A 15,402-nucleotide genomic window follows, 5' to 3' on the forward strand; every position below is an offset into this window, starting at 1 on the left:
CTGCTGTCATATGAAGAAATGCCATTATCCTAATTTTACACAAGGGAAAAAAATAGGTGGCAGGAAGTTAAGAAAGCAGTTGAAAGTCATATAACAAGAACTGAACCTACATCTCCTCGTCTTCTGTTTCCAGTCCCTTAAACACATGGAGGCTCTGTTCCCAAGGGATATAAAACTGAGGTCTTGAGAGTTAAGCGTTACAAAGGAATCAACAGCATTCAAATACAAGTACAGTTTGGGCTCCTGCCTCCATCATCTTGCCAAATTATGACTGAAATAATATTGGTATCATATCTGAAATTGTTTATGCATGATTAATTTCCACAGTTAAACCACTTCCAGACTTCTCACATAAGTGGTGGAAATATAGTCCTAGGCAGAGAAAGTAGAGTTACAGGTTTTATGCTTTAATGCTGGAAAGGAATAGAGTGAAACCCTGCCACTTTTGAAGCCAAAGGCAAAACTTATTCTGATAAAACAAGGATCCTGGCCAGGGTGCCTATGGCTGTGAGGACCCTCTGCAACTAATGTGTATTTCCTCATATAAAACAGTAGTATATCGGTGTATATATGTGTGACAGAGGTACAGCTGCATATATACCCACACAGAACTTGTGGGATGAGATCAGGCTGGCAAGCTTTCTGTGTACTGAGTGCAAACGATTGCACCAGTCATTTTAAACATTTCTTTTTTTTTAATGTCTGCTTTTATTTTGCTTGCTTGTTTGTTTGTCTGTTTTAATGCCCACTCCAGTCTATACACAATATAGATGTGCATCTTTGCTTGGTCGCGTATTTTTCATCTAAACAGAATTGCAGAAAAAAATATGTATGAAGAATAAGTGTAGAACTAAACTGTGCTTTGGCAAAGTGCTTTAAACTGCCTTTCTGCCAGTAATCCATTAATTTGTGCTTCTTTGTTTTCTCCAAGCTCAGAATAATTCCCATCTGCCTTGACTCACTATCTAGCACATAAAGGAAGAGGTCTCTTTTCTGAGCATGGATGAAATAGGAAACTTTTTGTATTAATGAAGAATGCGGCTTGGAATTCTGGGGTTTCTACCACTGGGACCTAAAATAACTTGAGGTCCTGCTATTTTAATTAACTTCATTATGACGAGACTGCCTCTTCTTTTCGTGTATATTTTTCCAGCTTTTGTGTTCCTGGCCTGCCTGTAATACGTATGTATTCCCCTTCTTTCCTCTCACTGAAGCTGAAGATGCAATCACATCTTTGAACCATCTGTTTTTTAATTTATTATTTTCTCCCACTGCATTGATGGGTTTTCTCATTTTTCTGTCAGGCTAACAGTTTGGCTCCTGTTTATCTAAGATATGTTAACATGCTGTTCCTCTTCTGGGCACTCAGTCAGCCTATTGTATTTTCTGAGATTAAACACCAGGGATTTTTTAACATTATTTTCTTCATCAGCCCAGGGAATGTCCTCTACCTTTACATCCTCTCTTCCTCCTTTTGTTGTTCCAGTGTACATTTTATGACTCTTGCTAAATTTAGGAAAGTATCTTATTTTCCTGTCCTCTCCAGGTCATTCTCGAGATGAATGGTCAGAGACTGCCTGGGAGAGCTCCTACACCTGGTGAGTAACCCATGCATGTGAGGCCAGGGCCAGGCCAGGATTCCCCAGAGGAGGCAGAGGGTTATCCCAGAGCTCCCCACACAGCTCCTCACAGCCCCCTGAGGGCAGGACATGAGGTGGCAGGAGCCCACGACAAGCACAGCTTGATGCTTGGCCTACTGCTGTTGAATGCTTCTTTTCCTCAGCTTGGGAAATACCTTCCAGGTGTTGGTCCAGCACCCACCAAATGATCGGACGCAAGTCCCTTGCACTGCATTTGCTGCCTGCAGCCAGCTGCAGTCACAGCTGGGCTAGGCTGTGCTGAGGAGGGCAGGGTAGTCCTGAGCCATAGCGGGGAGCTGTATATCCCCGAGGTGGCAAGGAAGTTCCAGGTCATCACAGTATAGAGCATAATGTGGATTTATATCTGTTACCTTACTTTTCTATAGTATATCCCAAGAGTGTTCTGAGGCATTCCATTCTTTAATAAGCAGAAAGTGCTCTGAGATTTTTCTAATGGAAATGATATAGGAGCACACAGTGTTATTATTAAAACCTCTTTCTTTTTCTCTAGGAACTGCTAAAATACATTTACAGTTTATATCCTTTTTGGTGAGCATTAAACTTTCTAATTTAAAATAATAAAACCCAGTTTGCTCCCTTTCTTTTTCTTCCATTTCAAAAATATAAAAAATTGTCAGTTTTTTAACTATTCTTATTTTGCCGAGTGATTTTTGGATTTCAATAAAAGTAACACCGTGGTTACAACACTTTGTGAGATAAGCAAAGAGATTTTTTTTTTTTTTACAGCACAATTATGGAAATTTCAAAGAACCTTATAAATATCCTGCTATTTGCATATATGAGATAAGCATATTTCAGTAATGGTTATGACAGGCTAGCAAGGAAAATGTGTGGGACAGCTATACAGCAAATACATGCAAACAGACACAGAGAGGGTGTGTGCGCGTGCACTCCTCCAGAGAAGCCCATGCTTGCTTGGTGGGCACAGGATCCCTGGGAATGCCTGGGCCTGCTGATGGAGAGGGATCACTCCTATGCTATGACTCAGTTTCCCCAGGTGCAGATGCAAGATTAGTAGTATTTTTCTAATGCAAAAAAGCATTTTGTTAGGTCCAGATGGTGTGCACTAGGCTCAGGCTGCTGCCCCATGTGCTCTGCCTGCCTGCGGTCATCATGTCTTGTAGTTGCAGAAGTGTAGAGCCCCTCCAATGCACATCAAAACTGCCAGGGCCTAGGTGCAGTCTATCCAGTTGCACAGCAGGCTGACCGACACTTCCGGCTGCACAAAAGTTTAACATGATCCTAAGTGCTCATGAAAGACCCATAGGGCAGCTAAAGCTGGCTTGGTCTTGAGTATGGGCCCAAGCATCCACTCAAAATGCTATGGGAACATGGCCATAGCTGCCTCAAGTTTTCAAGGGCCTTTCTGAACTGATCTCTGCGTGCTTTTATTCTTTTGTTTCCCTTTGTATTTTAAAGTTGGGAATTGCTCTTCTGGTTATGCTTGAGAGCTGCTAGGAAGCTCAGAGAATTAGTGTGGCAATTTCCTCAGTCCTTTGTTGAAAAGGAAGAGTCCACAAAAATGCACTACCATTTTAGCTGCAAAAGAGCGTAAATAGCTATCAAACACAGAGATGATTTAACTAAAAAACTGCAAACAAACAACCCCCTCTACACATACTTTTCTGTCCCCATTAGAACTGCAGGTTTCCATTCTGTGGATCTCCCAGCCATCTGCTTGGCCCTTGAAAGAGTCCTTGAGAAACCGAAAAATGAAAACCACTTACTTTCTGAAAACTAATCTTGGCTTCCCGGTGCCTTGCTTTCAGGGGAGTTCCACTTGAGGCTTGATTTCTGTAAGTGCAGATACTCAGTATGTCCTGAACAATTAGATGCCTTTGAGGATGTTGAAAGCTAGACATAAAAAACAAATCAATCAGGAGTTTTGTTTGACAACTGACACTATTTCTAATGGAAAAAAAAACAACCCACCAATGAACAACCCCCCCCCCCAAACAACAACAACAAAAATTAAAACAAACAAACAAAACCAACAAAACCAAAAATCCGGAAAGTTCAACCCTTTGATCTTCATGTTTTAAAACCTACAGAGGTACAAATCTATCTTTTTTTTTTTTTTTTTTCCCTGCTGAGGCAGATAACCTTTACCAGAAGCTGAAGTCCCCTGGTGTGTGCAGCATGGCTAGGGGCCCTCAGAGGGGTGCTTGGGGCTTGCTGATGGATTTCCTCTGGGCACTGATGTCTACAAATGCTCCTTTCTTGTCACAAAGAGCTAAGAGATGGGGGTGACAACCCCTGCAGCCCCTCAGGAGCCCATCAACACAGCCTCTGGGTAGAATATGAGTGTGGGCATGAGGCGTCTGATGACAGTGACCAGGACTGTGAGCTGCTCAAACTGCTGGGAATTATGCTGTAATTTTTTTTCCTAGGCTCTCATAGAAAGCTGTATTTTCTATAATATAGACAGTTAGGATTACAAGCAATCACTGCCTTCCAAGCAGTTGATATTCAGACAAAAAAAAAAAAAAAAGAAGAGCAAGGGAAGGTGCAGTTTTGTCTCGTCAGCTAATGATCCTTGACTCTCTTGCTTTGTGTTTTTGGTAGCAACCACAGAGAGGTCACACATGAAACTGTGGCAGTGTGAGGTGTCTTTATTAAATATATCAATGGAGTTTATTAAATGGAATGTGTGGCACTGGGTAGTGTAAGCCACTGTCGGACGGGCTCGGGGTCATGCAGGCCTCCTGCCCTGATGTCACCGGCTGCTGGATTAATACCATGAGCTCACAGCATGGGCCTGATTAGAAGGTCGGGCCCTGGTTGGTTTTACCTCAGCCCTCCGCCAAGCCTTTGTTTGTAACGTGAGCAACACACTTTTCAGCTCATCACCAAGGCTCCATGCTCAGAGCCAAGACAGATCACTTAGGTCTTTTACCACCTCTGGCAGAAACAGGTTTTAAAATCCCCACCCTGCAAGAGGAGGGCGCAGAGGTGGACTCATTATCTCCGGCTGTCCAGCTGATCGTTTGGACTCTAGACAGGTCTTCCTTTTTGAAAACTTTTGCTTTTTTTTTTTTTTTTAATCTTTTCCCCCTTTTCTTCTCATTTTCAACCTGCACCAGGAGGGCAAAACAGAAAAGGTTGCTGAAAAACTTTTAGCTTGCTTTTTCTCAGGGGATTCTAGTTCATGGAAGAAGAAACTAGGCTCTCTAACAGGAAAAAGTCATGAGTTAGAGACCCTCTACCACAATGAGACAGTTTTCCTATTTGAAGCCAATGGATTACTTGCACAGGCTGGGAAGAGCCAGAGATGGAAAAAGCAGAGAGACAGAGAGACATTCAGGCTGCACTGAGGGATGAGGGAGTATTTCATACAACCCAGAGAAAGGCAGATGGGAGGAAGGGATTTGGTGTGATGGTGATCACTGCATGATTAGAGGTGACAAGAACAATAGTGTACGTCTACACCACTTGTTAGCTGAATGCTGGCCTCCTAGGAAAGAGGAATATATCCAGCATGGAGATGGATGTGCCTATCTCAGGCAGTTTTCCTGATGCTCTGCTCCTTCCAGTCCTGGCCTTTATTCTGCAAAATGCAGGAAACAGCATGCTGCATGCAGACCCTGCCATGACTGAGCAGGCAGAACAGAAACTGCCTAACACTGTTCAACTGTATTCCCAATTTTGGGAACATTTATGCCTGATACAATAGTTAGAAAAGCTATTCTTACACACCACAGTAAATCAATGTTTCTATGCTGATCTGGATCTGGTGACTGGATAACACTTCTTTATGTGATCCTGCAAATTTAATACAACTTTTCATATGGATTATTTTTTTTCTCCTCTCCAAACCTTTGACTAGGATTGACAACACTGCCTCATATTGTCTGAACCTACTGGACCTTGTAAACAGAAGGAATTACTTCATCCTTGCTAGCACAAGATCTATTTCACTTACAACCCAAATTGTGCTTCTTTCCAGTAAACTCATGATACACTACTTGACTCCCTACTTGCCATTATTCATATTGGTTATTAACCATTTTCCACCTTTTATCTGTTCTATGAACACTTTAACCTAACTGCTCAGCTATTTGATGATTATCCTGCTGCAGCTGTTTGTCAAATTCTTTTATCCATTAATCTGTGAGACCTATCAACTGCTGTTCATCTGATACAAAAACATTTAACTACCAATGCTGACAGAGTCATACCACCCTGCATGTCATGGTCTTAAAAGGAATATAATCGTGGTGGGCTGTAGTCATTTGTGGACCCATTTAGAGGGGAATACCACATCCTAATTTCTGCCATTCATCTGTACTGTCTTCCCTAAAGCTTCCTTTAGAAAGCAAGTTGTCCCTATCCTGAGATTTGTGGGTATTCTGCCGTGTAGTTCCAGCTTAACACCTAGCAGGGCACATAGCTTGTTCAGTAAAATGAAATCCTTCACCCTTGTTTGCTCATATTGCTTGGCTGTGCACCTGACAATGCAACTGGTATTTCTGCAACTTGTACTGGGTGAGGTGAGAGCTGCCCCACTACATCCTGCTCTTCCTACAGTGACTGTGAAAGCCTTACCCTATGAGAACTTGAACCCCATGTAAAACATATTTCTGTTTTATGCAGATGCATTTCGACAGAGGCAGTTAAACCTGCATGAGCCACTGCACATCACGAGGCTGAAGTAGCTAATGCTCCTGTTTGGCACCCTCAACCATTAAGGTATAGAAGCGCTCATGTCACGTGCCCTTTTCCAGGTCTAATGCCCACAGACGTTAACGTGAGGGTCCATTTTGCCAGCCTAGAGCTAGGTATTTGCCACCTTGTGCTTTATCAGACACAACGTATCTCAAGGAAGCATGTCTGGTGTGTTGTGCCGTTGGCATTTCTCCAACAATATAATCCGATTTTTCTGATTACCAGAAATTTGCTTGTTCCTTTTGACAAGGAGTTGTGGCATCAATAAGATTTGAGATGAATGGACAATAGCCAACAACATGGTATCTCTCTTTTGTGCCAAATCGATACTTCCTTCCTGGCTAACAGAAGCAAACCAACCACTCAATTTTCTGAGTCCAGATATCCCATCACTGCAGCTTGGGCTGGCTTCAGCTCAACCAAGCTGCCTGTTTTTCTGTACCCTGCTCCCACTGCCTAGTTTTCTCCAAAAGCTTAGCTGGAGGACGACTCACTTCAGTGAACATCAGAATAAAATCCTGCATACAATTAAATGTGCCTTACAGTGCTCTTAGCTAGACTGAGCAATGGGTTCGGGTAACTTCTGAATTAATTCCACATTCTGTTTACCAAGAGTCTGGCCTTCAATACCTAGTATTGCTCCTAAATATTTTACCTCTTGTTGTACTAACTGAACTTTTTGTCTATTGACTTTCAATCCTTCCTGTTGGGATTGCAGCCAAAACTTCCTATTTGCTGACACAGTTGTTTCTCAGAATCCCCCAGATTTGGCTGTGATCCATATATGATGATACATGTTTCCTGGATGTGCAGGCTAATTTCTCCCACATTTGAATGATGCACATATGAAAGACAACAGGACCTTGTGAATACTTGAAGAACTCATGTGGAACTATTTTGTTTCTCCTGAAATGTAAAAACAAGCATTTACCAACACTTCTCATCCAGTGGGCTGAAGAAGAATGCATTTGCTAGATCTATGACTGAAAACCACTTATCTTCTTGTACTATTACAGCCATAATTTCTGGCTTTTCAACAAGAAGAGGTGATGTTTACGGAGTTACAGCATTTAATGCTCCGAAATCCACAGTCAGATGCATGTTTTTATCTCCCTTTAATACCAGCCACACAGGGGAATTACACACAGTGGGTCATTGCACTGGCACTCCTTGATCCACCAGGCTATTAATAGTGGACAACAATACTTTCTGGACTTCGCTTGGGTACTCACATCATTTCTGTGGTCTTGGATCAAACACTGTTATTAAAGAAAAGGCATTAATCTTTCCATACTCCAACTTATCTCAAGTTTATACTTACAAAAAAATGTAACTCACCCTCATCCTGAGATGATCGGACTATTTCAGGATCCTTTATAGGAATACATCTTTGTACAACTAAGATAATTATGAATCCTTAGACTTCCGTATTATCCTTCCACAGTCAGATCTAAACCTATTTTGTTTAGGGAATGCGCTGCCAAAAAAAGCACATTTTTTTGCCCTGCGCATGATGCTGAATACAAGAAAACTCAACCTCATTCTCCAATAAGCAACTTGCACTGGGTGTGGGTGTAGGAGCAGAGCTTATACACTCCCTCTGCCACAGAAAACCACTATACACTTCTGCCTGTATGGTGTACCTTGTAGGCACCCACGCTCTTGCAAAATAGTAATTTCAATAGTCGCTGAGGCACCAGAATCTAATAAGAGCTTGGTCTCTCAGTATCTTGTTTTTCATTGCTGTTGTACTGTTCTGCCAATATACGCATTAAGACACTAATGGATTTTATACTCCACCTAGCTATATCTTCTCCCAGGCTCTCCAGTTCCTTCCAAAGCCTGTTTCACATCTGCTTCAAATGCCATTTCCAAGAATCATACAGTCCAGAAAAAAACTCCTCTTACTTCCCACAGGCAGTGTCCCACATGCTGCAGAAGCACAAAGGTCCCTCTCATCCTCAAGAGCTTTGGGTTTGTTTGCCCTCAAGACCCTGATTAGTAAAAGGGATTATTAACGGTAGAAGTTACTTTGACTAGATTTATTTCTAGTTCCTTTTCTTTCCAGAGAATCCTTCCAGCCCTCCCAGCATGTCCTTCCATCCCCAACCCCCAATTACGTTAGCAGAGTTCACAGGTCCCATAGCTGTGCCTAACCTCTAGCACTGTGATCTGAATCCCAGTTCGTTATCAACAGGGCCCCAGTCTCCCCCAGCAATAATTCAGCATCTATCTCAGGAGCTGTTTTCTAGCAATACATGACTCCAGTCCTTCTTTTTTTTTTGGCCAAAGGAAGCAGCTTAGACACCAATTCAGTTCAAAATCTCATCAGAATCACTGTAGCCTGTTCTCTTTCCCTGCTGCAGACTCTTGAAGCTCAGCATCACACAGCCGTCAATGGGCACCCAGACTGCCTTAGCCACAGAGTCGTTATCAGAATTGGTCTAACTGGACTATGCTCCTAAGTCCACAAACCATTTCCACACAAATATCCCAATTAAAGGCCCCACTTTGATAGCAAAAGCTCAGCCTTGAGTAACAACCAACTCCATTTCAGCAGTGACTCTTTCAGCGTTCTCTCTCTCATGCTGGTCCCCATCTCCCTGAATTAACAGTATTCTTTACCATGATGACATCCCCCTGACCTGTATGCCTGTAGCTCAATATGCAAAGGAAAGTATTTTTGGAGGGTAGAAGGGTATGATCCAGGTGAAATGGGGTCATCCCAAATGGTTCCATCCCTGTCATCAGGGTCACCACTCCTTTTCCACTTTGTACTGCAGCCAATCTGTCCAGTTTAGCTGACAACTTCTGTTAATTTTTCTCACTTACTTGCTTACTGGAGTCCCAGAATTCAAGTGCTCTTTTTCACTCTAGGTGGCTATGATTTGATTTCTGTTCCTGCTTTGCTCAGACTCTCACAGGCTCACTGTCATGGACTTGACTGCTGGGTTATCACCAATCTGCCGCAAGCAAAATGCGGTCTGATGATGCATACAGGCGCCCTCTTCCCCACTAGCACAAAGCAGAATAAAAATGGCTTGGCCAACATCCCTTTTACTGAACAAAACTGGAGAATGGGGCCCTTGTACCAGACAATTCTTGGGCATTTGTACGTGCGTTAACATGCCCAAACACTGAAGCTGAGTGATGACCAAGCCTGAGGGTGGTGAGGTGAGGACTGTGATGACCATGCACTATTATATTCTCAGATATAGCTCAGTTTCAAAGGAAAACACTCCGAATATATAAGTCCAAACCATTTTTTTTTCCTAGGGTTAGTTCTACAAACATAGTGGGTATGTGACTTGATTGATTTTTAGTTCTACATAATCTGTGAAACTTTCCTACTTTCCCTACTTTCCAACAGTTTCGAAACCCACTTGCTTCAGATCTACCAAGTTACTTTGGGCTAGCAAAAGACACATTGTGTAGCTAAATCTCTCACAGTAAGCAGTGCTGTAGCCAATGTCATTCTCTGTATCATCGTGACCCTTTCCATAAATGACCTCCTAGTCTGGTTTATATTACCCTTCCTTGCTTAGCCAAGCTGCAAACCTTCAAATATGTGCTGCTGAACATACAAAACATGCTCTTCCTCTCCTTCCATGGCATAGCCCAAGGACCATGTTTCCCTTCCTCTTCTGTCAGGTAGGGTCTGGTGGCTGAAAGTCCATGTGAGGCTGCCTGTGAGGGCTTGCCTGCCCCACAGTGCTCCTATTGCAGCTTGGGGTTTCCTGGTGGCACTGGTTCCTTGGCAGATCTGCGTGTGAAAGCTGTGAGCTGCCATGCTACACTGTGGCAGCAATGCTGCTTGTACAGTGAAGGACCCTATGATTTGTGGTGCTCTAAAAGCTGAAAAACTCCATCATTGCCTTTTATATATAATTGAAAACACAGTAATTGACTGCAGTGTCAACTAAAGAAAGCAGGCAGCACCCTTGGAACTACACACACACGTGCGAGCACACACGTGCACACACAGCCTTCTACTGCCAGCCAGGCAGTGCTGCGTGACTTGTCTTAATAGAAGGCTTAAAATAAATCAGAATTATTTCCAGATTAGAAGGAAAAAAAAAAAAACAAACCTTGTGAAGATGTTTCAGTCTAAGCGCAAAGAACACAAAAAGAGCAGTCTCTGCCAGGCAGCACAGCATTTTCTCTCTCCTGGTCCTTTGCTCTCTGCCCTCCTGCTCCCACAACGTGGCTTAACCTTTTTTTTTTCTGTCTGATGCAGCTGAACATGTGACATTGCAAAGCTGCTGCATCCATGCCAGTGTATCTGTAAACAAGTTATGTGTCTCCTAGACTTCCCCTATTCATTTTCTTGACATAGGTCTCAGAAAAGCTCCCCAAACCAATGTTGTTGCGTTCTGAAATAACACTCAGCAGCTTAAAACTCCCATCTACAGCCATAGCATCTGAGAAGGCCAGACCATAAACTCTTTTCCTCCTGGTATCACCTGACCAAGCCCTCACCCTAGAGAGCCTTTGACCCACAACCACGTAATCTGTCAGAGTTCACAACAGGGATCAGGTACACACAGGAGCATTCATATTTTTGCCAGCTTTAGGGTCCCAAATGCATCACAACATCTGATGGGAGTGGTGCTTCCACCTCTGTTTGCTGCACGCTGCTGGCTTTTCAAAGCAATATGAAAAGCTTTTTCTCTTCTCCAATGAGAATTTCTCTTCTCCAATAAGGGGCCATTGCAGGCACTTCACTAATCTCAGTGTTGAAACACATTGGGATCTTGCATGATTTCCTCAGTGCCTTCTCTGGGGGACAAAGCCTGGCAGACAAGCTGGATGGTACTATCTACCCCAAGTACATGAGTAAGGGGGCACCGAGGGAGATGGGAAGGAGGAAGGAAGGCGGACAAAGGCTGAAAGCACAGCCAAAAAAATAAAACCATCCTACCAACCTGCCTCTCCCCACCTCACTTCAGCTATTTAAATAGGGAGAATTTTTCATTTTTTGCTCATGTGTGACATTTTGTTTACCTTGGGTGCTTTTTGCTGAAATTATAGAAACAGGCCAGTTTACTTCACTCTCATTTTTAGACAGTTTCGCTTTCAGCTTCTTCTGCACAAACAACATGCTACAATTCGGGGGTTGCAAAGACTGCAGGGAAATATTGATTTCCTCGCAATAACACTAAAACAGTTCGACCCAACATTTTCTGAAGGCTTTTACAAAACATACATTTTGAGGGACAAGTTTGCCTTGACAGAGTTCTTTTAAAGTGAACTGCCTTTCTTGCAGCTGCAGTAGAGCTGCTATTTACTACTCTTTATTACAGAAAAAGAATTGTTGATGCTGGAATTTCTTTTACTCTGGTAAATAGCTATAAAATTTTAGATTACCTGGTTATGTGAAAAGCTGCACTGTAATGCAAGAAAAATTGTAATTATTCAGCTAATTAAAAAGTCTTAATTATAATATAGAATAATTAATTTCTTTTGATACTTACAATTCAGACACTCCCTTGTATACCTCAGGGGTCCAGAAGTCTTAGTGAACATAACAATGGGAATTGCTTCTTAGAAAAGCCAGCTTTCTCTAAGGCTTTTCTTAGCTTGGTAATAGCTCTGTATATGAGAATAGGGACTGATGGCCAATATTATAGCTGGAGATTCCTGAGGCATCAGCTCTCAAATGCAGAAGGTCATATGCCATCTCCACTATCAAAAGCATTCCAAAAAAAGACACCAAAGTATTGTGAACTGCATAACTACTGGTGCACTACCGCACTATGTGAACTGCAGCCCATCTCATCTTGCCATCACAGCCCCACTTGCAGCCCCCTGCTGAGTAGCACTGGACTAGGAACTCCAGAGGCAGTCTTTCTTTGAATTCCTCTGTCCCACGGTCTCATCACAGACTTCCAGTCTGCTCCTGCCTAGTCAAACTGCTCTGTGTCATCCAGCCAACTGACGCTCCAGGAGCAGTGCTGCTCCTCTACCAGCTTTATTATACCTTCTGGCAGAGCTGCATTCACGTGGGCACTGGGGATCACGGCTTACTCCCGCAGAGATGAGTAGCTAAGAACACACGAGGTCAGGAGATGCCAAGATGGGAAGAAGGCTTATGCTTCCATTTGCAGCCATTGAAGTGACACTTTTCCTCATTTTATTCCATTTGTCTCAACTACAGAGCCTAAATCAGTTTAATTCCAGAAAGGACATTTTAGCTTTTATCCTCCCCATCCCATTTTGCCCAGTGAGCTGGGTGGAGCTAACATTCTGGGGGTTGGCTGTTCTTAGCCAGGAAAAACAGTTCAGCTATGAGGAGCATTGGATTTATTTGCACCCTAGTCCCTAATGTCCAAAAGCATATGGAGTTGCAATTACAGGAAAAAAACTGACTGACACTCTAAAAATGGGTTGGAAATATTAAACATACTCCGATGTTACAAAGCTTGATAGAGAAGGGTGGGAGAAGGCATTACAGAGGCTCTGGGTCTACCACAAAGAAGTTATTTCTTAGGACATTTACGTTTTTCCAAAGATAGTTAATAAGAAGGACTTGTTTTAGTGAAGGCCTCCAAAGAATTGCTCTGTGAGATCAATATCAGCTAACATAGTACTCTAGCACTCCATACACTCTTGATCTCATGTGTTCTCCTTTTCAGACCCACATGCCAGTGGGAAGCAGCCACTGGGACGTGTGGGTTGGGCAAGGAGAGCTGGCTGACGTGAAGCCATCAGATACTGAAGGTTCATGCTATGCTGACTCTTTTCTTCAAAAAGGCATTTTAAAAAGATAGAATTAGGGAAGTTTTTGAGGCACTTAAGTACAGCATCCTAGCCTTAGACTTTGTGATGCTTCATCAGCACCTCCATCTTTCAGTGTTTCTTACAGCACGTCATGAAATAGGATCCCTCCACACCCTTCCATCCTCTTGGCAGTTTCTGGAGGTCAAGGCAGGACACTAACACAACACAGCCATGCATACTGGTGGGTGTTCAGTGGAACTGAACTTTTACTCTCAAAAAACAATGTGTTTGCCCAATTTCTGTACCCAGTGGAACACTAATTCTCAGTGAAAGCAATTGTGGCATCTTATTTCTTGTTCAAGGCTCTAAATCTCCTCTTCACCCGTTCGTGTGTCATAGATAAGAGTTGCATTTACATTCCATCAGTCACACCCTGCTGCACAAGAAGGTGAAGCCACTTTACACAGGCTAGTTAGCAATGCAAGACTCTTTCCCAGAACTGTATACTTCTTTCTGACATCTTTGATGGCAAAATAGGAAAATAAAAATTCAATTACATTTCAACCTTAATAAAATTCACTTATCTTTCCCCTTTTTCTATTTTTAAAACATACCTGCATTTGCTACTTTTCTGGATTTTCTCCCTCATAAAATTTAGTAAACCTTGTGTGCATTCTCACTCATCTCTTTTTCTGTGAAGAATTAAAAAGAATTCATAAGACTGGATATTCGAATGAAATCCTTTTTATTTCATGGCCCAATTTTGCTTCCATAAACTCTGCATTTATAGCAACCTCATAAATTACCAACGCATACTGAAAATAAATACTCCTTGTCTCTCCTACTAAGCATGAAGACTTAGCAAACAGATCTCTCAAAATCATGGGAAAAGGAAAGGATATTTTCTTTTTGACTCATTCAACTGGAAATACAATTTTGAGAAAAGCAAAGCAGTGTTTCCCTTTCACTGTTTCCATTTCATTTGGGCTGATAAATGCCTCTGGGACATTGCATTTCTGGTTTCACCTCTTCCCAGCTGTCTGTCTGTCTCTCTTTCTCTCTCTTTCTTTCTCCCTCTCCCCCCCCCCTTTTTCAATTGGCCTAAAAATAAGTGGTGCCTGGCAGCTGCAGAGTGTTGGCTGTCATAGGGATTGTTGGTATATGACCTTCTGTCTGTAGTAGAAGAGCACTGGTTTCCTTTAGACAGGCACTGAGCAAGTCGAGAAGTGGTTTGACTGTCTTTGCTGATGACATTAACCAAACGATGTTCAAGAGATGTCAAAGTCCTGTGGTTAGGTAGGCAGCCAGATCTGAATGATGGGACTTTATTACAAACAGTCCTATCCAATAAAAGCATGCTAAGACTTTGAAAGGAAAGAAAGCTACTGTGAATTCATGTCCTTCTTTGTGCTTCTGCTGGCAGCAAGGCGCTGAATTAGTGTGAAAATTGAGCAAAAATTAATCTTTGCCTCATAATCCATTATTTAAAAGGGAACACTCACTCACTATAATTTTCAACTCACTGCCACAGCAAAGTCATTCTGGATTCTGTAAGTTTGCCATAGGGGAAAAATAGCAACATAAGAGTAGGTCTTGAGATTTGTTGGAGTGCCAGACTCTTAATCTGCTTACTGCATTTGCCATTTGCAATTTTACATTGTAGTTACAGCCTCCCCAAGGTCACCCCAAACATCTCAAAGCTCTTAACCATCTGTCTCTGATTCCTAAAAATTAATATGGATATGGAGAGAGAGAGACAGACTGATTCATTAGGGTGAGTCTCATTTACCAGAAAACAAAAACAAAAACAAACAAACAAACAAACAAACACCTGCACCAGCTGCACCAGAAGCAGAGCCCTGGGCAGCCACAGCAGCAAACCAAAAGCCTTTGGCTCTGAAAACTAAGCCGTTGCAACCTCTGTCACCAAAGCATGTGACTGCATGTTCCCTGCTGACACCTGCAGGGAAATGATGGGCAAACTGGGATCTCGCATGCCAGCTTCACCAGCACTCACCTCTGCTAGCCCCAAATCCTGTTGCAGGTAGAGACGTGGGACGCCGCACCTTTTCATGCTTGCCATAGCTTGAGAGTCCACCATGAAGGAGGGCCTCAGGCACAGCGTTTGTTTAGTCAAGGCTTACCTTCAGTAAAGCTGTCGCTTTAACATTGATTTCTTAGTCTATGCCATGCTTAAAATGAGGCAGAGTTGTATATGAGACAAACTACACAGCCGTGTTTCATTTGCCATGTGACTGCCTGCTGTCCTCCAGCTTTCCACACAACTTTGGAGCATAGGAATAAGGTTGAGAGGATAAATCAAACAGAGGAATAGTCTTATGGGTATGGGAACCAA

At 42.6% G+C, this 15,402-nt stretch overlaps 1 protein-coding gene across 2 annotated transcripts in view; it reads right to left on the reverse strand.

Moving 5' to 3' along the window:
- Positions 1–15,402, reverse strand: part of LOC310881067 (uncharacterized protein) — a 266,119-nt gene that overhangs the window by 5,160 nt on the left and 245,557 nt on the right. For both annotated transcript variants that reach the window (XM_083797797.1, XM_083797796.1), the window contains exon 6: positions 3,389–3,515. In XM_083797797.1, the coding sequence (XP_083653923.1) occupies positions 3,389–3,515 (127 nt within the window). The remainder of the gene's footprint in view (positions 1–3,388; positions 3,516–15,402) is intronic.

This window comes from Anser anser (assembly GCF_964211835.1).
Source record: "Anser anser genome assembly, chromosome: 13".
In the NCBI taxonomy this organism is placed as follows: Eukaryota; Metazoa; Chordata; class Aves; order Anseriformes; family Anatidae; genus Anser; species Anser anser.